This window comes from Enoplosus armatus, chromosome 9 (assembly GCF_043641665.1).
Source record: "Enoplosus armatus isolate fEnoArm2 chromosome 9, fEnoArm2.hap1, whole genome shotgun sequence".
Classification (NCBI taxonomy): Eukaryota; Metazoa; Chordata; class Actinopteri; order Centrarchiformes; family Enoplosidae; genus Enoplosus; species Enoplosus armatus.
Genome location: NC_092188.1, coordinates 878,722 through 902,969, shown reverse-complemented (window position 1 = coordinate 902,969; position 24,248 = coordinate 878,722). Strand labels below are relative to the sequence as shown.

Genomic DNA, 24,248 nt, shown 5'->3' with positions numbered 1-24,248 from the left:
ATGTCCCGCTTGTAATTACGACTTTATGATATGACATGAACGCTGCGTTACAACACATGCTTCAGGACAGACCCTGAATATATCATCATATATATACATATATATATATATATATATATATCTCAACACTTACCAAATCTTACCTGTACTACTCTACATGTAAATGTATGATGTAACATGGAAGACAAACTGAAGTTAAACATTTCAGATGAATAATTAACTCTCTGCTGGCATAAACCTCCTTGATTCTTGGATTCATCATATATCCCAACCTCCCTCTGCAGCTCGTGTTGAGTCGTCTCCGTAAGTGAAATCAACAGGACATCACTGCCATGTTGGAAGAGTGATAACAAAAGGAAAGACGATGACCTTTTCACCTGATCGTCTAGATCTTGTTCCCCTTTTACAGCCCAAAACCTTTAAAAAGAGAACAGGTGATTTTTGTTTTTCCTTTTGCTGCCTCCTCCAACATGGTGGTGAGTTTCTTTATGTGTTCCACAACCTTTCACCAAACATTTTATATATGTCTTACAAAACACACACAGTCAGAATGTCGCAGTAACATTAAGTCACATTATGGCTTAAACAATACGTTTCTCTCCAACCTCATACAAACTGTGGAGTAAACTTCAAATGTCACATTATTCTGAAATGACCAGATGCATCATGTGTTTTGTCTTCATTTCTTCCTCCTCAGCTCGAGCCGACACTTCTCCTATGTATGGAAACGCTGAAGTAGGTAAGTGGTCCAACCTGGTCTACTATGGTTTTACATTTTACATTTTTCAGACATGAGTTTATATGTTTACAATATCACTCGCTCCTGTCTCTGCAGTCTACAGATACAATGGCACAGTGGTGGATTTAGATCCTTAGTTTGTTAAAAGTAAAGGTCCTGCATTTTAAATCCTACTTAAGTACTGAAGTATTATCAGTAAAATGTACTCGTTCTGCAGAAAAATGGCCCCTGTGAATTATATGACATTGTTAATACTGACAAATCAATGTTAGAGCAGCATTTTACTGTTGTTGTACAATTTTTAACAGCTTTATATGGTTAATTAGTTAATATACTGTTAGCTAGTTTAACTACTTTATATACTGTTAGCTAGTTTTAACTACTTTATATACAGTTAGCTAGTTTAACTACTTTATATACAGTTAGCTGGTTTTCACTACTTCATATACAGTTAGCTAGTTTGAACGGTTTTATATACAGTTAGCTAGTTTTCAATACTTTATATATGGTTAGCTAGTTTTACCTGTTTTATATATGGTTAGCTAGTTTAACTACTTTATATTTGGTTAGCTAGTTTAACTACTTTATACACAATTAGCTAGCTTTAACTTATATACCATGTTGTTTTGTATCTGAAGTGGAGAATCATCGACTGCAAGGCTCTGACTCTCCTGCTGAGGGCGACGTTGAGCTTCAGCTGGTTTACTCTGCACTCACTGTGACCAGTTCCACTTCCTGTGAGTACTGTTGACAAATGGATACTTGAAAAAGAAGTTATTAAAATGTTTCTGAACCAGTGGATCTAAACCTTGAAGTTGGAGCACTTTGAAAGATATTTTCCTACAAATTTTCCTGTGCTGGTGCAGGTGACGTCAGGTGTCGCGACACACCACATACAGAATAATGTGAAGACGCCTTTAGTTTAAGTTCAAAATAAAATGCTGGTCTTTGTTGTTACAATCTAATCCATTAGCCGTTTGCTAATTGACCCTTTTCACAGCACACATTTTGACATGTTACAGCAGGAAAAGCACAGTCATCATTGACATTAATGGTAGTATTCCATGTAGATGGTCCAGTTTCAAGGTCCTGGTACTCTGCAGCAGTGCCATAACGTAAATGCGACCGAGCATTTCATGGACTAAACTGTTGTTGCAAAAACAAGTCAACACAATATGATTTACTGAATGTGTACACAACTTACTGTTGAACCAGTGATTCCAGCAACATCAGGTCTGTTTCTGGACTTCCTCTGGACTATTTTGCATTGCAAAATAACACAAATTATCAAAGCAAAGCAGGTGCCTTGTTTTGTGTAAAGCCTCAGATCTGATGAGAAGTTGTTTTTTCCTTTACAGCTCAGCATGCTAGTTTCAAAAGCTCCACAGGACACCAGGAGGAGCCAGGTGAGTTTTCAGCCTGCACATTAAGCAGACCAGGTGATGTCATGTTGTAGTAACATACAGCACAGAAAGGTTCAAGATGGTGGGTGGTGTTGGTCCCATATCCCACATGAAGTGTGTGTGTCTAGGGGTCCTCCCCCAGAAAATAAATTTTAATTTAAAACAAATTTCCTACATTTCCACACCACCTACAGTCAGGTGGGTGAACTGCATTCATGTGCGGGCTGGTACAGTTAGCTAACGCTGACTTGCAAATCAGTTCAGCATTTTGGGGACGGTACAATCCTAATTTAAAGTTTAGCTGGTGTCAGTGGGCCAAGCAGGTTCATTCAGCATACGCTGGTCTTTCTGTTCCTACGGTCTGTTTTCAGTGTATGTTTCACAAACACATGAAAATGGATTTTAAAGGATGAAACCTTGTTTTTTCAGGTGTCTTCTACTCTACTGTCAACATTTAGGAGTGGATGAGGTATGATGTATTTTTGTTTTCTTCTTGTATGAGATGTTTACAGATATTCATTTATGGAGTCTATGTTACTTGTATGAGGTCATTGTACCTTCACCAAATTAAAACAGGTCTCAATGATCCTCTGATATTATAAAGAAATAGTAAAGATAATGGCTGATTTATAAGCAGGTATCCTTTGTTCTTTATTTTGCAGGAACACCAAAGAATGAAGGGAACACCCCTCAACATCAGATCATGTGAAGGCTGTAGAAAATATAAATGTTGTGTTTAGAATGAAACAGTTCACATTGTTCTTCCTCAGGAAACTAAAATCTGTTCATTTGAAAGATTCTCCACATTATCAATGAAGGGAAACCAGATTCCATTATAGAATCCATTATGTGATCCATTTAAAGTGAATCACAATAAAACAAATTCAACAAACTACTTCTGAACATCACATCTCCTCCTTCTCCCTCGTTGAAAAGCCTGAATCTATGAAAATGTAAATACTGTTCAAGTTGCTTCTGGACACAAGATGTCCCCTACTTCACTATTATAAGTCCACTCTCAGTGTTTGGGACCTGGAGGCTCTAAGGTTCTACATCACACTTGTGGGAGTTTCATACTGGCCCCTGATTGGCTTCAAACTAGCATCAGTCCTGCAGGTACGTCCAGGTGTTCCACTGAGCTCAGAGAAACTTCAGCAGATGAATGTGAAGCTCAAACATCAACCAACAAGAAGAAACTGTTTTTTTAGTTGATCAGTTGTATTTTTTAAACAATAGCAGTTATAGTTGATATCATCATGACAGTCTGCTCTTATTGTTCCAGGATTTTAGCTGCTGTGTGTATTTATTCCCTCCAGCAGGGGGAGCCAGAGGTCGACTTAAACTCCAGTATAATAATAAAAAGTGTCTTTACTCTGTCGGCTCTGTCTGTTAATGCCACAGCATACAATGATATTTCCATGGATGGATTACAGAACAGGCTGACCGGGCTCAGGCCACGGGGCCCCACGGGTGAGGGGGCCCCCTGAGCCAGAGCCTATTATCAAAGGGCTCATTTAAAACAAGGGATGTCCCATTCATTGATCTTATCCCAATCCACATTCTTTCACGACCCTGATCCTGATGAAGCACTGAGCGTTGCTCTGGTCAGGGTCAGCAAAAGATCAGGAAACACATTAGATTACAGTCTAATTAGCAGTGTAGATATTTGGTATATATAGTGTATCAATGAAACACTGGGTACCTGTATGGAAGTACAAGGGAAGAGGACAACAGGTTAGGGAATAAGGAGGTAACAACTTTGTGTTTAAGAGGGACAGTACAATAAAATTATTGCTCATTATTAAGTAATATGGGAGAAAACAATGAAACTGTTGATACTGAAATGAACATAGTTGTGGTATCCTTTATGTTAAAACTAAGGTACACTTACAAAATATATTCTTTGTGAAATTACAATTTTTAAGTTTTATTTTAATATTTTTGATTATAAAAAGTACTCCGTATTACTAATTTAATGCATTTTGGGGTTAAGGTCATAGGTCAAGGTCAAATTGAAGATGGCAGGATGTGAATGTTTGCCTGAGAAAGTTTAACGCAGCCAAACGTTTTTGTCTTGTATCATAAAAGCTGCTTCAAGCACATCGCTTAGATAACCCAAAAAGCCTCTGTGGTTTGGTGGGAGCGGCTGCATCCTGTGGTGCAGCTGAGGCTTTCACTGCGTTGTGTTGCAATATATGTGTGTTTGTATGTATCCGCTGGTGTGTGTTTAACCACTTTGTGGCCACAGGATGTGGTTGAAAGTGTGAAGCATCAGATGTTGTGTCTCCATGGTGACTGATAAAGCTGCTATACCTGCTGCTGAAGCAAATAACTGCTTCTCACATCTCTGAAGGTTTCTGCTGCTGCTTCTGCTTTTGAATGACTCACCACGCTGTGAGATAAACGGTGACTGTAGTCGAGGTTAAATCTGATTTTATCAGAAATGAAACAACTATTACTTTGTTGGCGTTCAATAACTACAGCTCTAAATACCCTGCTGATGGTGTGCCAGTGGCTTACTGCCTTTAAATGGCGCTCATGAGGTCTTAACAAGGGATGTTTCTACTGTCCTCTGATTGGCTGATCAGGTAGAACAAGTGGCTAGCTCCTGTGTGACGTGTTAACTGTCGGTAACACGCTGTCACGCAGCATCAGGGAGAGCAGGCTGATGAAGGTGTGCTGGACAAACGTAACGGAGGGTTGATATCAGTGTGGGTCTCTGCCTTCAGTGGACGCGCTGCTCCAGGCAGTCGCACACTTTGCCCTTTCCTCTGTCTTTCCTCTACTTAAGTGTTACTGAGGCTGCACTTTGAATTATGAATGAGAGCTCTGAGAGCATTTTAGTCAGAGATTCAGGAGGCTCATCCAGCCACTGAGCACGGCGACATGTTGTAGTTCACCAACAGATGATCAATAATGATTTAATCAGTAAGAAAAATAAAATAATCAATAATTGAAAATAAAATGAACTATCAGGTTGTTTCAGTGTGAACGTTCCCCATTGAGAGAACTGAAAAACGTTCATGTTGACTTGTACTTGTAGATTTTAAAGACTTGCGACTTGACTTGGATTCCACTTGGACTTGTCTCAAAAGAAGAGATTTGACTTGGACTCGTCAAAACCAGTTCTGCAGTGAGCCACATGAAACACTGAGCCCAGACTTTGTTCCACATTCCACTTTATTAGTTTTTAAATTCCTAATCATTTCCAAGGATGGTTCCTGGAAAGAACTATGTCATTTGTCTTCTAATTATAGTTAAAATATAGACTATCAAATAATCAATTCCAATTAAATGCTAAGCTAGTTTAACCTAGACTCAATTTTAGATTGTATTACATCTAGATTTTAGATGTTTAGATAAACACGCAACCAAAATAGAGTCTGTGAGGCTATGCTAATGCTAACGTGCTGATGTTTAGCAGGTATTTAACCCTTTTATCATTTTAGCTTAGCCTGTTAGCATGCTAACATTAGCTAATTAGCAGTAAACAGTCCAGCTGAGGCTGATGAACGTCATCAGTTCTGCAGGTATTTGGTCACAAACCAAAGTATTGGACACATTGACATGTTGACCTGATGATGGCGCTAGATGAAGAGTCAGAGGATCACCAGAGTTATGACAGTTCATCCTGAGGGGACCATGAAGGTCTGAACCACATCTCATCACAGTCCATCCAGCAGATATTTCAGTGGTGGAGATGTTGACATCTTAAAACTGGTGACATGTGCGAGAGAAACCGGGTCTGACTCTGATGTTCAGGTTTAGCAGGACGCTCTGACATCTTGTCGGGTCTCAAAACATCTTTTGTGAATTACACAAGATCATAAATCGCTCTCAAAGACGAGTGGACATCATATACGTTCTGTATCTATTTTACTTATCGTAAGTTAAAGGTAAACTTTGGACAAAATAATATGAACTTTACACACTTGAACGTCTGCAAAATAAACATATTTAATCTATTTAAACTCCTTAAAAAAAGTGATAATCTCTATGACAGCTGAGCAACTCCATCCACTAATGAAGACCACAAGATGAGGGTGAAAGCTGCGGAAACACAAAGTCACAGGACCATGTGTTTGTCTTTTTTCTTTGTCTGTCCTCTGCGTGCTGGAACTCTCTGTCCTGTGTTCAGTGTGTGCTCAGTGTGTGTGTTCAGTGTGTGTACAGTGTGTGTTCAGTGTGTGTTCAGTGTTGTGTTCAGTGTGTGTTCAGTGTGTGTGTGTGTGTACAGTGTGTGTTCAGTGTGTGTTCAGTGTGTGTGTGTGTACAGTGTGTGTTCAGTGTGTGTTCAGTGTGTGTGTGTGTACAGTGTGTGTTCAGTGCTGTGTTCAGTGTTGTGTTCAGTGCTGTGTACAGTGCTGTGTTCAGTGTGTGTACAGTGTGTGTGTGTACAGTGTGTGTTCAGTGTGTGTGTGTGTGTGTGTGTACAGTGCTGTGTTCAGTGTGTGTTCAGTGTGTGTTCAGTGTGTGTGTTCAGTGTGTGTTCAGTGTGTGAACAGTGCTGTGTACAGTGCTGTGTTCAGTGTGTGTTCAGTGTGTGTGTACAGTGTGTGTTCAGTGTGTGTGTGTGTGTACAGTGCTGTGTTCAGGGTGTGTTCAGTGTGTGTTCAGTGTTGTGTTCAGTGTGTGTACAGTGTTGTGTACAGTGCTGTGTTCAGTGTGTGTTCAGTGTGTGTTCAGTGTGTGAACAGTGCTGTGTACAGTGTGTGTTCAGTGTGTGTTCAGTGTTGTGTTCAGTGTGTGAACAGTGCTGTGTACAGTGCTGTGTTCAGTGCTGTGTACAGTGTGTGTTCAGTGTGTGTTCAGTGTGTGAACAGTGCTGTGTACAGTGTGTGTTCAGTGTGTGTACAGTGTTGTGTTCAGTGTGTGTTCAGTGTGTGTTCAGTGTGTGTGTTCAGTGTGTGTTCAGTGTGTGTACAGTGTGTGTTCAGTGCTGTGTTCAGTGTATGAACAGTGCTGTGTACAGTGTGTGTACAGTGTTGTGTTCAGTGTGTGTTCAGTGTGTGTACAGTGCTGTGTACAGTGCTGTGTTCAGTGCTGTGTACAGTGTGTGTTCAGTGTGTGTTCAGTGTGTGAACAGTGCTGTGTACAGTGCTGTGTTCAGTGTGTGTACAGTGTGCGTACAGTGTTGTGTTCAGTGTGTGTTCAGTGTGTGTTCAGTGTGTGTGTTCAGTGTGTGTTCAGTGTGTGTACAGTGTGTGTTCAGTGCTGTGTTCAGTGTATGAACAGTGCTGTGTACAGTGTGTGTACAGTGTTGTGTTCAGTGTGTGTTCATAGTACCTTATTACCCCACTAGAGCACTCCGCTCCCAGAATGCAGGGCTGCTTGTGGTTCCTAGAGTCTCCAAAAACAGAACAGGAGCCAGAGCCTTCAGCTATCAAGCTCCTCTCCTGTGGAATCGGCTCCCAGTTTGGGTCCGGGAGGCAGACACACTCTCTACTTTTAAGAGTAGGCTTAAAACTTTGCTTTTTGATAACGCTTATAGTTAAGGGCTGGCTCAGGCCTGCCTGGACCAGCCCCCTAGTTATGCTGCTATAGGCCTACACTGCCGGGGGACTTCCCATGATGCACTGAGCTTTCCTCCTCTCCCTCTTCATCTTTGCACATTCATCACAGTCCAATGCATGTTACTAACTTTATTTCTTCCCCGGAGTTTCTTTGTGCTTTGTCGACTCGTAGGTCGCTGTGGTCCTGGTACGCCTGGGTGCTGCTGCTGCCATGGGCCTGCCTGACTCCCATCACTACCGTTATTATGTTTAGTCGTAGTTCTGTCACTATTAAAGCTCCTATTATTAATCTCAGCTAATATTACAGCTATTTCTACTGTTAGTGCTGCCATACATCTTTGCCTACCTATCTGTCTGTCTGTCTGTCTGTCTATCTGTGTCTCTATGTCTATCTCTCTGTCTCTGTCTGTCTCTCTCTCTCTCTCTCTCTCTCTCTCTCTCTCCCTAAAACCCAACCGGTCAAAGCAGATGACCGCCCACCTAGAGTCTGGTTCTGCTCAAGGTTTCTGCCTCTTAAAAGGAAGTTTTTCCTTGCCACTGTCGCCAAAGTGCTTGCTCATGGTGGGAACTGTTGGGTCTCTGTAATAACATTATAAAGAGTCGGCCTAGACCTGCTCTATTTTGTAAAGTGTCATGAGATGACTTTGTTGTGATTTGGCGCTATATAAATAAAATTGAATTGAATTGAATTGAATTGTGTTCAGTGTGTGTACAGTGCTGTGTACAGTGCTGTGTTCTGTGTGTGTTCAGTGTGTGTTCAGTGTTGTGTTCAGTGTGTGTACAGTGTTGTGTACAGTGCTGTGTTCAGTGTGTGTACAGTGCTGTGTTCAGGGTGTGTTCAGTGTGTGTACAGTGTTGTGTACAGTGCTGTGTTCAGTGTGTGTACAGTGCTGTGTTCAGGGTGTGTTCAGTGTGTGTTCAGTGTTGTGTTCAGTGTGTGTACAGTGTTGTGTACAGTGTGTGTTCAGTGTGTGTACAGTGTGTGTTCAGTGTGTGTACAGTGCTGTGTTCAGTGTGTGTTCAGTGTTGTGTTCAGTGTTGTGTTCAGTGTGTGTTCAGTGTGTGTACAGTGCTGTGTTCAGTGTGTGTACAGTGTTGTGTACAGTGCTGTGTACAGTGCTGTGTTCAGTGTGTGTACAGTGTGTGTTCAGTGTGTGTACAGTGCTGTGTTCAGTGTGTGTTCAGTGTTGTGTTCAGTGTTGTGTTCAGTGTGTGTTCAGTGTGTGTACAGTGCTGTGTTCAGTGTGTGTACAGTGTTGTGTACAGTGCTGTGTACAGTGCTGTGTTCAGTGTGTGTACAGTGTGTGTTCAGTGTGTGTACAGTGCTGGGTTCAGTGTGTGATCAGTGTGTGTTCAGTGTGTGTTCAGTGTGTGTACAGTGTGTGTTCAGTGTGTGTACAGTGCTGTGTTCAGTGTATGAACAGTGCTGTGTACAGTGTGTGTACAGTGTTGTGTTCAGTGTGTGTTCAGTGTGTGTACAGTGCTGTGTACAGTGCTGTGTTCTGTGTGTGTTCAGTGTGTGTTCAGTGTTGTGTTCAGTGTGTGTACAGTGTTGTGTACAGTGCTGTGTTCAGTGTGTGTACAGTGCTGTGTTCAGTGTGTGTACAGTGTTGTGTACAGTGCTGTGTTCAGTGTGTGTACAGTGCTGTGTTCAGGGTGTGTTCAGTGTGTGTTCAGTGTTGTGTTCAGTGTGTGTACAGTGTTGTGTACAGTGCTGTGTTCAGTGTGTGTACAGTGTGTGTTCAGTGTGTGTTCAGTGTGTGTACAGTGTGTGTTCAGTGTGTGTACAGTGCTGTGTTCAGTGTGTGTTCAGTGTTGTGTTCAGTGTTGTGTTCAGTGTGTGTTCAGTGTGTGTACAGTGCTGTGTTCAGTGTGTGTACAGTGTTGTGTACAGTGCTGTGTACAGTGCTGTGTTCAGTGTGTGTACAGTGTGTGTTCAGTGTGTGTACAGTGCTGTGTTCAGTGTGTGTTCAGTGTTGTGTTCAGTGTTGTGTTCAGTGTGTGTTCAGTGTGTGTACAGTGCTGTGTTCAGTGTGTGTACAGTGTTGTGTACAGTGCTGTGTACAGTGCTGTGTTCAGTGTGTGTACAGTGTGTGTTCAGTGTGTGTACAGTGCTGGGTTCAGTGTGTGATCAGTGTGTGTTCAGTGTGTGTTCAGTGTGTGTACAGTGTGTGTTCAGTGTGTGTACAGTGCTGTGTTCAGTGTGTGTTCAGTGTTGTGTTCAGTGTTGTGTTCAGTGTGTGTTCAGTGTGTACAGTGCTGTGTTCAGTGTGTGTACAGTGCTGTGTACAGTGCTGTGTTCAGTGTGTGTACAGTGCTGTGTTCAGTGTGTGTTCAGTGTGTGTTCAGTGTGTGTACAGTGTGTGTTCAGTGTGTGTTCAGTGTTGTGTTCAGTGTGTGTTCAGTGTGTGTACAGTGCTGTGTTCAGTGTGTGTACAGTGCGGTGTTCAGTGTGTGTACAGTGTGTGTACAGTGCTGGGTTCAGTGTGTGATCAGTGTGTGTACAGTGTGTGTTCACTGTGTGTTCACTGTGTGTACAATGCTGTGTTCAGGGTTATGTTCAGGGTGTTGATGTGGAGAGAATCGTCCTGACAGCAGCTCTCTGAACAATCGTGTGTTTGGACTGAACGTCGGCGTCTTTCTCTGAAGCTCTGGAAGCTTTCACACTCAGCGCTGCTGCTGCTGCTGCTGCTGCAGTGTTTCCTGACAGAGACCACACCTCCTGCACACTCACAGAGCTGTCAATGCTCAAACACTCAACCATGATGAGACCAGCACACACAGGATGTTTACTTCAAAATAAAGGCATGAAAACCTCCCCAGTGAACACAACAAATGTAAGACAGTTTCTGTCGGTGCGCTGTGTTTTTATGTCTGAGTACATCATGTGAATTAATATTGAAATACAGTGTCTTTGTGGTCAGTATCTGTGAATAATTTACCTCCAACTCTGATAAAGTAACCAGTGTTCAGTGTATTTATTTGGAGACACATTTAATACTTGTTACATTGTTTGGGGTCCAACAAACCTCACTGCTTATTATTATTATTAATAATAATAATAATAATAATAATAATACTTCAAACAATCAATATTTTCCTCTTTTAATATGTTTGTTCTTATATACTGTACATGTAAGACAAAACACATATATATAATTGTATAATTCATTTGCCTAACACGTTTGGTTATTTCATTTCTTCTTCTCTGTCACCTCATCTTTTGTTTTTTGTTTTTTTTAAACTTGTCACTTTAAGAGTCTCACGCCAGCCTCCACGCCGCCTGATCATGGCTTTTATTGTGAAATCTCTTCCCGGAAGTCCCCGTGTTTATCCGGTGGGCTTGACTCGGGTGTAACGTTCAGACAGACGGGCTGTAACGTTACCAGTCGACGGTGACTTTCTGCTGCAGTTTAACTTGTTTAACGGTTTATCCCTCGTGTTGTTTACCGGCGCCGTTTACCGTCAACATGTCGCACACCGTCATCACGACAACGATGACCACGACCAGGGCGTCCGGTGACGGTGTCGTCAACATGGACTACACCCGGACCATCCCGGGACTGCTCAAGATAGGACAGATGGTGAGAGTCCAACTGATAACACATACAGGTTAACCCGGAGTTTACCCGGAGCCCCACCGAGCAGGTTCACACCGGCACACCGGGTCATGTCAAGCTAACGTTAGCATCGTTAGCTTCACTGCTAACATGCAGTTTATATGAAAACTTTACCTTTTAAGGAAAAGTATTACATTAACGTAGTATTTAAACTGAATAGACACGTGACTCTGCTGTTAATGTCGGTAATAATTTAGTTCATGTTTAGTTTAATAACCAGCCTGACATTAATAATCACCGCTGTGTGCTGAAATCTTTATGGAAACAATTACAATTAGTTCAATTTCAATTGTTAACTCATAATTACTGTAAACTTGGACACAACGACTGATGAAGTAGAAGCAGTATCATTATTAAGCTTCTCCTGACGCTGGTTATTCAGGTTTTATTCAGGCTTAGAGATGAAAACATGGTGTGTCTGCCATGTTTTACTACTGTTTGTCTGGTAGAGCCTCAGGGATGCTGGATATTTGATACTGATATCGATATTTGAGATAGAATCCGATATTATCATTATTATTATACAATCCGACGCCTGGGACTGAGAGATGTGATGTTATTACAGTGTAAAATACACCTGTCAGTGCTCTCTGGTAGACAAACTCTGTAACAGCGACTAAACTACCGCAAACATTTCTGCTTTTCAGTGTCTTGTTAATTTTGGACTGAAATATGTAACTTATATGTGTTTAAAACGAACAGAGCTGCACAGTGTTTTAAACCAAGAGGATGGAATATGCAAACTGTTGACTGAAGAAAGTGTGAAAATAAAAAGACTCTGCGTTAATGTGACGTGAAGCGTCGATGGGCATCATAAAAGCAGATATCTGACTCTGACTGTGACTGACGGAGCTGTTTGCTTCTCCTCTCACCAGTTTGTAAGACAGGCTGCTCTGAACAAACAATGTGATCAATCGCCCAGCTGCTGATCTGCATCTCATCTTGTTATCAGTTACTTTAATCGCACAAATCCAGAGTTCAGAGCGTTTAAAGCTGTGATTTTGTTTCTCCCAGCTCGCCCTGCTCGTCGCCTTCCTGTGCGTCCACTGTGCTCGGGGTTGGCCCAGCTGGCCGGCCTTCCAGTACTTTGAGGTGGTGGCGCTGTGGTTCCTCATCGCCCTCCTCATCTTCTTCCTCATGCACCTGTTCAGGCTGCAGGGGAAGATGCCCTGCATCAACTGGCCGCTGACGGTAAGCAGGAAAACTAAATCACATCTGTGTGTTTTAAATATTAAAGCTTCAGGCTGCAGAGATAAAATCCCCCTTCAGCAGGTTTCTGCATGTTCATCTCTTCATAGTCTCACTTCTGCTTTTCCACTGAACCACTGTGACACAGATCTGATGCTCAGTGTTACACAAGAGGAACTGACCTGACGTTTCACCCAACATTCATCCTTGTAGGGTTAAAAAAGGAAGGAAGGAAGCTTCTGTAGTAAATAGAAAGTTTACAGGTGATTGCTTCATCTCTGTAGTTCGGTTCATATTAAAGATGCACTTCCTGTTTGTTATTTAGCACTCAATAGCAAACCAAAAAAACAAAGTTTGCTCTCGTGGAGTTTTTTTGAGGGCGATATTGATCTGATAAATCTGATATATCAGCTCTCCACCAACGTTGTAGAGATCTGGGGAAACAACGAGCCGCGCTTTCAAAATGAACCGGATTTTTACACAAATCACACAAGAAAACACAGAAAACTTGTTCTAAAGTTTCTCATCCATGTTTGCTTAAAAGTTGAGATGTAAAGCTCAGTCAACAGTGGTAATATGTTTATTTATACATAAATCAGTTATTTCATTTTGTTTAAACGTTGACACCTTAAATTGTTCATTGAGAGACATTTTAACTTCATTTTAGCCGACTTGTACTTTTTGGATGGACCTGCAGAAAATATTAAACAGGATATTCCGAGTTTCACATCAGTTACAGTAACTGAACAGTTCCTGTTCTTTGGTTTAATGAAGTGACCTCCTTATAAATACTCAGGTGGTGATTTGCAGGTGAAAAGACATCCAGACTTCTTGGTTAAAAGTGCACTTACTTTGGTTGAAAACTGATGTTTCAGTGTATAGTTTGGAGCTTCACAATGACTCATTTCAGATGTAAACTAGACATCAACAACCAGAAAGTTCAATTTTCAACCATATTTAGTTCATTTGTCACCTGAGTCCAGACAGTCGGCAGTGGTTTTCCGTTGTATTCGATATGAAAGGATGATCAGTGACTGTACAGTGACTGATGAAGATCAATGTTGTGTTGTGGTTTATTGTCTCCTGCTGGTGGACGAGGTTATTAGGAAGTTTCCTTCTCGGTGACTCAGATCTTTTCTGCTGTTTCAGGAGTTCTTTCATTACTCTGTTGGGACCGTCCTCATCTTCATCGCCTCCATCGTCGCTGCTGTGAAGGCTGGAGGGGTCTCAGCCCTGGTGGCCGGATCGGTACGTAAGACGCCGGGGCGCCTGGGTAATCTACAGAGGGCTGACTAGAAACACTCCATTACACTTTCTGTGATTCTGTCAGTGAAGGTGACGTCTCACCTGACAGTCTGCTTGTTCTTCATCAGCAGTGAGATGAGTGTGAGAACCACAGAGGTTAATAATAACAGAAACTCAAAGAACTGCACACTACGTGATGATGATGATGATGTGACGGTTCATTAATTGAAGCTTGGATATTTAGTAGTGTGAGTCTTTGAAACATGTTCACTGTGTATAATGTTTAACCCGTGGGCTTAAACACAGTGACTCACTGCTGCTCTGATGTACTGACCTCAGACCAGTTGTCAACCAGAGCTCCCAGCAGTCTCAGCCTGCTCTGTTAGCATGAGCTGCTGTTTGAAAACCAGTGGAAAAGATAAAACTGAGGTCAGGGATCATGGTTCTTTTTCAGAGTGGGTGGAGTTCCTGATGATGAAACAGCTTGACCTTGAGTTTAGATTTGAGATTGTCAGGTTTAATATCAGTCCAGCCTGTTTTCTCCGAAATATAAGTTTGTACTCAAAAACAACAACAACATGTTCTTATATCTGATGAAATTTCAATTTGAAATCCTAAAATAAGATATAATAAGATACGATGGCGAGCAGCAGCACAAAGACAGAAATGAAGTAAAAATGAATCATTAGAAATATAGAAAATAAGAATAGAAATAGAAACTAGAAAGGCAAGCAGTGTAAATACACACCACCAGTGTTGTACTTAAACTAATACTGCAGTACTGTCTGAAGTGAAGTGACACAGTGGTGAGATTAGTACATGTAGAGTAACATGATACCATCTACTGTAACAGCAGAACAATATGTAATAAAGTTATGATACTCAGTGTTTGTCTATTAGTATAGAAATATGATGATGTAATGAAGCTGTATTAACATGATATAATATAATATGGGATATAAAATATGAGGTGAAATGTAGTAATACAGTTGAACATGACTTCCAGTGTGATAGAATATAAAATAGAATCAAGTATAGTATAATCTATAATTAATAATAATTCATATATAATATAATAAATACGATATGTATTTGGTGGGCAGTATGAATTGGTTTCAGAGTTTTCATCCTGACGACAGACTGTTGATTTCTGTGGTTGCAACCCATTAACCCCCCCCACCCCCCCGTCCTTCCTGCATCTGTCCCTCTAATTACACAGGAAGTCACATGATGTTTTACTGATAACAACGTTCGCCTGAGGAATCAGGTTCTATAAAAACCTCATATCTCCGCTGCTCCTGTTGTTATATTTGATTGTTTAAGAAGATTTATATAAGAAACAAGTTAACTTTATTAACTGATTAATGTGTGACGTGCCGTTAACATGGACTCTGTTTGTCTGCAGGTGTTTGGGTTCATCGCGACGTTCCTGATGGCCGTTAGTTTGTGGACATCTTATAGTGTGACCTGTGGCTCCCACCAGACTGGTACGTCTGATCCCAGACCTGCTTTTTATAATTTCATATATTTTATAGTGACAGTGAGGACAGTGTGGAGTTGTGGACAGACGGCAGCTGCTCCTCGTGTCCTTCCTCGGTAACAGCATTACACTCATTATCAATATGTGATGGCAAAAACAGCTGTGAGTTCCCACGACACACGAACACAACACAACAGGACATCCCAGAGACGACATCCTGCAGGAGACATTTCAAACCAGTTATAGAAGTAAAATCACCAGTATGATGACAGTCTGTCTGTCTGTCTGTCTGTCTGTCACCAGTTCACAGGACATGTTGTCATGGTGCCTCTGTTCACAGGGTGGTGCAGCATGCATATGTTTGGATACTCTGCTAGTAGTTCAAATATGAGTTAAGTCATCTTGTTTTCTGTTTGATGAAAGCGACAGTAACATGACCAGAGATCCATACATTTGGTCGGGGGGGGGGGCTAAATCAATGGAGCGTTGAAGTGAGCTACCTGTAGCTTTGTGATGTGGTGCTGTCAGAGTGTGTTCAGCTGAAAAGGGGGTGTTTCACTGACAGCAGAGAAGAAAATGCTGCTCTACACCGTCACACAGAACTGAAGTACTCAACATACACCAGCAGCGGGTAACAGGCGTCAAAACACATGCAGCCATTGTTTTTCCTTAAAGTATATCTTGATGCTAATACTTTTGTACTTTAACGTAAGTAAAATGTTAGTATTTCTACACTGTAGTATTACTACGTTTACTGTACTAAACGATCAGAGTAGTTTTTCCACCGCTGTGCAAGAGGCTCAGTGAAACAGTCTCACTGTGTTTCAGTGAGGAATGCTAATCAATGCTAACAGTGCTAATCAGCTGTTGAAGGGGAACTGAAGGGCAGAATATCAAGATTTGTTCCAACATTGAAGCAACTGTTTGGTTCACAAAAGAAACTTCAACTGATAATCAGACATGTGAGTCACATCACATGATGGAAAGTATTTTCACTGCAGTGAACTAACTTTTCTGTTCTTTATCACTGTTCTCTGTGCTGCTTTTCCTCCCTCCATTCCTCCTTATCTCCTGTACCCTTCCCTCCTTAAATCCTTCCCTCCCTCCTTCCTGTCTCCCCTCCAGGTGCAGCTGTGTAATAAGCGATCCCTCATGAAGCAACCAGATCTTGGCAGTTTGCTGTGTCCTGGTCCTGGTTTTTTTGCCTAGCAATCATCTGGATAATTAACCTGATTGGATTATAATTCTTACTGCAGAGGTAATGGAACAGCTGATCCAGGACCAGTCGTCATTTTCTACAATCTGAAACGTAAATATCCCTGATCATCACAGTAAAACCTGAAAGGACAGTAGTAACAGTATTACTCATTCATCACCGAATCCCGTCAGACCCTAAAGTCACATGTTCATGTTAAAGGTGCTCAGTGTCACATTTTAACCATCAATATATCAGTAACTCAGTTGTTAGAATCAGGACAATCACCTGATGTTGTTGTCACGACTACATTTCCCATCATCCTTGCTGCTTCCCACCCTGACGTTCCCTCCCCGAAAAGGTTGATATTTTTGTTTACGTTTTTCCCTCCTTCCACCAGCAGCTTTTTAGAAAAGTTGAAGCTGTGTTTGCTTTAAAAGAACAGCGCCCTCTTCCTGTTGTGTGCCATAAAGACATCCAGACAATTTCCCTCCAAAATCTCAAAAGTTCTTGAGTGCAGCCACAGTCGCGCCTTTCCCCTGTGCTTTACAGAACCTAGCTTGATTTGCTCGATTCGTGAACAAATGTCTCATCCATTCCAACTTTTTTTATTCTACTGTGAAAATTCCTCAAGCTCAGTAAAAGCAGTCTGGACCACGGATGTACTAAACTCTTTTTAAAGTCACTTTTCTTAAATGCCCAGCAATTAAATGATAAATGATGCACAGTATAACCCTGTTAGCCTGCTATGCTAATTTTTGGTAGCACACTTAAATATTAATGTGCATCATTCGAGGGTGCTAACAAACATTAACAAGCTAATATTTTACAGAAAATAACTTGCATGCTAATGACTTTGTTAGCATGCTAAAACACTACTCAGGGGCTAATACTTATGTGTGCTAAAAAAAACTACAGCATGCTAAGACTATTATCTGAACTGAAACAATGAAAAAACTTTAGCATGCTAACAATGCAAACAAACACAAAAACCAAGAAAAAGTGCTGCATCTCTGTAATTAAAAGATAAGTCTGGTGATAATCTGTATCTTTGTTAGTGCCAACAAATCCAATGTGCAGAACCAAACCAACAATGAACTCATCTACTAACAAGTACGCCTGAAGTACTCACTATAGCACCGAATGTGGATTAATCCACCACTGAAAATAGTCCCCATCAAATGCACTATGTCTGCACAATATTTTAAAGATTCAAGTCGTCAGTTGGAACCAATGGGCTCGGAGCTGGGAGCAACAAACAGGAAGTCAGACTAACACATTGTTGGTTTGGCTCTGCACATGAGATTCGATTGACAACGAAAAGTACAGAAAAACACCAGCGATATCCTTCAAACAGTAATTTCACTACTGTGTTAAAAAGAATGTGCCATTGATCTGAGATATTAATGGTAAAATGACCATTAACTAAACCTTCCTTCATCTGGGGGGGGGGCAGTCACTCCCATGAAGCATCACATTAACTCCCCCAGTTCAGAGGACAGCCACACTGTCTGCTGTGGAAATCAATTTGCTGTTTACTTCAGTATCAAAGGACTCTGTGCAGCATTTATTACAGTTTCATCACAACCTGCTGTACAACCGTCCTCGGTGCTTTTAAAAAACTAACTGGTAATCATTTGAATTTAAAATCTGAATTTCTTGCACTCTGAAAGCACATCAGTGGCAGTTTTAAAGAATGCCAAAAAAGAGAGTCCACACTAAACATAACGTGATAATGCCAGGGGGTCACATGGTAGAGAAAATGACTGGTGTGTAAATGTGTCTACATGGATTAATAAACTTGTAAACGCATATATTAAGAAAACATACACAGATCAATAAAACATATAATAAAATGAATAAGAGAATAATAAAACACAGATATTAATAATCAATACATACACACGGATAAATCAAATGTTCTTACTGATTAGAAACATTGATGCATGGATTAATAAATGTACGTACGGATTAACAAAAGTCCCAATATACACACAGATAAATAACATGTACACATAGATTGATAAAATATTCACATGGATTAATAAAATGTGTGTACAGATTAATAAATGAGTTAATGAGTTAATAAAATGTATGTACTGATTAATAAAACCTATACATGGACTAATAAACAAACATACAGATTAATAATCTGTATGCCAGAAAAACATTAAAACATACAGATTTTAATAAGAATGGACTGAAAAAACATATGTACAAATTAATCAAATGTAAAAATAATTAAATTCTAATAGCAGCTAATTGAAAGCGCAGAATAATAACTGGTGTCATCAAAATAATGAAAATACTATAAATATCTGATATTCTGTACTTCATAGAAAACAATGACTCACAACACGTTAGCCATTGTACAATTCTGTTTGACGGCTTAAGCACAAGATATGTCTCAATACCTCTCCTGGCCTGAACTCTCTCTCTACATGTTGTAGTATGTTCACGATTTGTCTGACTGATTGTTAATCTGTGCTTTCCTTTAGTGAGTGTAAACATTTTATTAATCTGCGCGCACAGATTTCCACATCATGTGGCCCCCAGCTCTGGAGTTTTCTATTCGACCAGAGTATCTGTGTTATGGGCTAAGTTTGTCTTTTAGTTCTACAAACATTTCTGATGGACTGAACATTCAACTGAAGTTAAGTGTTAAAGTGCAGAGCTAACCATGTTAGCTATGTGAGGTAGCTTTACTAAATACATAATCATTCCTTCAAAACTACGGCTGGTTATCGTTTAAAATATTTCGATTCGACTCTGGAGTTCTGGTACTGAGACCAAAACAAACGTACCAACAAAAGAAGCCAGAGTTCTGAAATGTTACAAGTCAACAATAATGTTGTTGATAATTATTGATTGTTAAATCTGACTAGACATTTGATGCCAACTTTCAGTACTTGAAGAAAGAAAAGTAGCTAGTCAGCTAATGTTAGCTTGTTTGCTCCCTACAGTCATCACAGTAAAACAACTTTGAGCCACTGCAATGTGTATTAAAATTACTTTTGCTAATTTTAATTCTGTGTTAGCATTAGCATTAGCAATGCAATTTTTCCTTTACTCTTCATTTTCTTTTAATGGAATTAACATTATTGACGCACCGTCTAACTAACAGCTAGTCATTTTAACATGTAGGTATCGAAGTCCGCACGTTAGCTGGCAGAGCTCTTTTATGCCATTCAAGTTTACCAGTTAGCTAACCTATGGAAAGTTCTGCAAAGAAGCCAATTGAGGTTTAACTCAACCAATCAGATCATTTCTGCGTCTGAAAAATGTTTGTAGAATTAAAAGTGATATCTTGAATCTGGGTGCTGGAAGACAGCGAGTGTGGTTTGTGATTTAGTGGGAAAGCTTCCTGCCATTTCTTGCTACAAAACACTTGATGATGTGAAACTAAACTCTGCTTTCAGTCAGAGACATTAATCCTCAGATTACTGCCTTACTGTTGATCAGATGCCAAAAATCTTAGTGTGATGCTTCAGATTTTGCACTGAATGTGTCTTTACATTTCCTCTGAAGCAGCTCAGAGTACAGAATGAAGGATTTATGTCTAATTTGATTAAAATCGAATGTTTCACTTTGACTATGACCGTGTGGAAGTTTAGGTTTACTGGACAAATTCTAATGGATTAAAATACAGAATATTGTCTTACTTCTGGTGCATCCCTTAAAGCCCCTACACACTGTGTGATGACAGCGGTCCAACAGGTCGTGAGACATGGACCGGCATAATAAAATATTGGTTGCTACCTGTGCCAAACTGTACGACATAAGTTTTGAAGTATGTCAGATTGTGTGATGAATGTCTGGTGAATTGTAGTGTTGATGTACGTAGAACAAAAATCTAGACCTCTACCATGAAACGGACGCATGGAAAACCTACCTGATCCCAACGTTCATCAATTAATTTTGAAAATAAAAAAGAGACCTGATCTGACAGAAGAACTGTCACTTTTTTCAAAAATCAAGTTCAAACAAATGCGCATGATTTGTGTAATTTTTCCGATGTTTATTTGAACTCAGACCACATAACCTAATCCTAAACGTCAGTATTTTACAACGTTGGCAAACAGCGTTACCTTATCCACAAGTTTTCCATCAATGGGGTTGAAGCCAAAATATTCCACACATTATTTTTCAGATAGTTTGGTAGCAGGATTGTCCTTTCGGCACAGCTTGCTAGCTCACTGTATTTTGCGTATTTTACAGTCTAGATTTCCGAGAGGGCAGCAAGGCATCAATAGATCAGATCAACAACCCAGCTGGAGTACCAGTCACGGCCTGCTGGCAGTACAACTTTACAAAACCGGATTAGACTGAAAATAGTTTGGAGACGAGTCCTGAGTCCAGTCTTGTTTACTAGGTATTGAATGGACCTGTGAAGATCTCTTGGTCATGGCAGCAGTCACTACATTTCACCATGTCTCTCTCACGATTGTCAACGCTTGACTGAGACGGCCCAGAATCACACAGTGTATGGGGTCCTAACAGTTTGTAGGGTCCTAACAGTGTATAGGGGTCCTAACAGTGTACAGGGTCCTAACAATGTAATACCCTGTTACAGTCACAACTATTCAAAAGCAGTTTTCTACAGATGAGAACATTGCTGCGTTTCACTTTCTGATATTATTTTTAAGTTTCTGTGATGGTCCAAGATATTCACATTTGCTGTGTGTTTGCTGCTTCACTGTACGCTATTTTTGGTCTGGACCAGTTTGACATATGAAAGCTTTATTTCTATTATAGATGCACTGATAAAACTTCTTAAATGCAGATACCATTTTAACTGACCACAGTTAAATAATCCAATATGATGAAACTGAATATCAGGACCTGAAGCACTTGTTTAGCATCACTGGACAAAAACAAATTGAGATTTTTTGAGATTTAGTCTGTTTTGATTTTGTATTTTTATTGTTACTGTAACTTTTGATATATAAGTTTTTCCATCAGTATCTGCCCAGTATCTAGTTTTGGTATCGAATTTGGATATTTTTTATTGGTGCATCCTTTATTTTTTGACCCTAAAGCTGGGTTTTATATTGCTGCCTGGAGGTTTTGTGTGGAACCAGAATGAATCTGTCAGAGTTTGGCCCTTTTATGTTTTCAGAAGCAGATTCCAACTCTGCTGATGAGAGAAAGTCTGAGCTGTAACTGTTTATATTAGCGTCATCATCCACTTTTCTCCTTTCAGAAAATATTATAACCTGACGAACTTTGATCAAAGCTTCATTCTGGCTCCAGACCAGACGAAACCAGACTGTTTACATTATTTATTTTGCATGTGTGTATTTTCTGATGCTTAATGATGCCAATATCACTGATGCAAAGTGGCCTGATGTAAGGCTGTTTGTCCACTGGGAGATACAGTATACTGGTAGATGGTCTGGTGGCTAGATGAGAAAGGTCTCCATTAAATCCAATTAAACCATTTAGAATCAGGATTGTTTTAATAGTTTGTATTGACTTTAATGGAAGAGACCTGTCTCTGTTTCCGGGTTATGTGAGATGGGCATTCACGGTTGTGGATCAGCGCTAGTAGCTAATGAGCTAAAACATGAAAACACACCAGTTTAGTCCTTGAAGCCGGATGAGCCCAGTGGACTCAGACACCCTGATAGTTTAGATTATTTAGGTTTTTCTCCAAAGTGCCTTAATGTTCTGTTGTATAGATGATGTCTATTAACCTGCTATCTGCGAGCTAATGGGCCGACTTGGTTTCAGTGAGGAAAGAAACTGAAGAAAATGGAACCACATTATAAAGGCGAAGTGTGTCTTAAGATTTGTTCTGGTGGAGAATGAAGTGATTTTATTCTGCTTTAGAAGATGTCCACAGTATTATAATTCTCATCACAAAGAGCTCACATGACTTGTGTTGTTTTTCTACATTTTTTAAAAGTGTGTTTAAACTACAAGTTGTGATCTGTTGCATGTTGTAAATTAAAGGCTCATTGCACCAATTCTGTCTCAATTGCTAATTTGTACTAAATATAAACAATGCTAAATAAGATTTGATTTAATTCTGTCATAAAACAACATCCACATAACACACATGTCTAAATATATATACTAATGTATTTTTGATATATTCAAAAAAAGCACAATGAATCTGGCACGAGACCTGGACAAACAAAAAAATAAAATAAAATGAACTAAAACTAAGTAGCTTGTAACCCATAATGCAGATTGAACTTTACATTTTGATCTTGCTAACAAAGCTACATCATCAGCATACAGGAACATCTTATATAATATAATATAATAAAATATAATCTGTAAATCATTTAAACACATTAGAAACAGTAAGGGTCCTAAGATGGTTCCCTGTGGAACGCCATGTGGTAACATTTCTATCTACATACTGAATATTAGTTCTTAAAAAAGGAGCATCTCTTTTACAGCAGATGATTATAACTTAGAGGGTATTTAATTCTGCATCCACCATCACAGATGTTTGAACCACACAGGAGGAACGACGAGAGTCGAACAACGTTGTGTGTTCTCTGATTTTTCAGGTAATTCAAATATTCTAACATTTGTTTTTGTTTTTGTCTTAAAACATCTTGATTTTTGTGTCTTTAATGTGTGAAATTTAACGACAGTAGGTTTAACAATTAATTAATTAATCGTAGGAAGATGGAATGAGTGTATTCCCTATATCTAGTAATTTGTTCACTATTTACATTTTGCATGTGCCAAACTTTTTACTGCTACAGCTAGAGACTACAAGGCCTGTTTGAAACTGAACACGTCTTTAAATATCAGCTCAGATGGATGTGTTTCAGTGTTCCTGTTTGTGAACAGAAGTACTCTGTGTCGGTCATGAGAACATACATGTGGCAGCAGCTGATGGAAACAAACACCAGCACTTGTGTTTACAGTGAGTGTTGACGAACATGATGTATCGCCGTCCGTCTTATTTTGTAGTCACTGTAGTTTCATCAGGTTTATTTTACTTTGTGTCGAGTGTCTAAAATTGATTTTTGGTTGGTAATATTGCCTCTTAAATCTTTCCAAACTGATATGGTGAACTTGGTAAACAATATACCTCCTTAGTATTGTCATTGTGAGCATGTTAGCATTTAGCTCAAAGCACCGCTGTGTACAGTGCAGCCTCACAGAGCTGCTAGCATGGCTGCAGACTCTCAGTCTGGTTTCCTCTGTATTAGCAGTCAATTAGCTGATTAAATGAGCAGGAAATCAGCAAAAAGTTAATTTTCGTGGACTGAATCTCTTTCTCTGTTTTTGGACTAAACAGTTTAGACTAGGTATTAAATATTTTGGATATTTTACAGACTGAATGATGTCGTAGAAGTATTACATGGATCAGTCAGTAATGAAAATAATCTTAAGGTCAAAGTCCTGATATTGTCCACTGCTGTGGCTCTGATGTGACACACCCCTTCAGTCTGAACACAGCAGCTCTGCAGGCTGGTAGGAAAGTGTGTGTATTTGTTTGGCTGAAGGAGGGGAGGGCATGATGGGAAGTATGAGTCACGAATGCCTCTCGTCCCCCTTGAGGCCGCTTGGTTTCCTGAACTCAGCAGCTGCTGCTGATGGTCTGCTGCTCCCACGTTCACAAACATCAACAGCAGGTTTTATTATACTGTTGATATGAAACGAAGGAGCAGGAGGGAACCGATACAAGACCTCATTCCTAAACCGGGCAGAAAACAACCCATGTGACCGTCTCAACAGCAGCTGATCAGAGCTGTTTTATCTGTGATTAAAGCATCGTTCTGGTTTATTACAGTTACAGTGTTACTAGTGTTACTGTTACTGGAGTCACTGGTGTTACTGTTTGTGGTGTTACTGTTACTGGAGTCACTGGTGTTACTGTTTGTGGTGTTACTGTT

The 24,248-nt window shown here is 40.1% G+C and overlaps 1 protein-coding gene across 1 annotated transcript; it reads left to right on the top strand.

Moving 5' to 3' along the window:
- Positions 1-11,078: 11,078 nt before the first annotated feature.
- cmtm7 (CKLF-like MARVEL transmembrane domain containing 7) lies at positions 11,079-16,451 on the top strand. Its single transcript, XM_070912489.1, has 5 exons — positions 11,079-11,239; positions 12,290-12,466; positions 13,613-13,711; positions 15,114-15,195; positions 16,314-16,451. The coding sequence occupies exons 1-5, from the start codon at positions 11,126-11,128 to the stop codon at positions 16,325-16,327; spliced, it is 486 nt and encodes a 161-aa protein (XP_070768590.1). The 5' UTR covers positions 11,079-11,125; the 3' UTR covers positions 16,328-16,451.
- Positions 16,452-24,248: the final 7,797 nt, after the last annotated feature.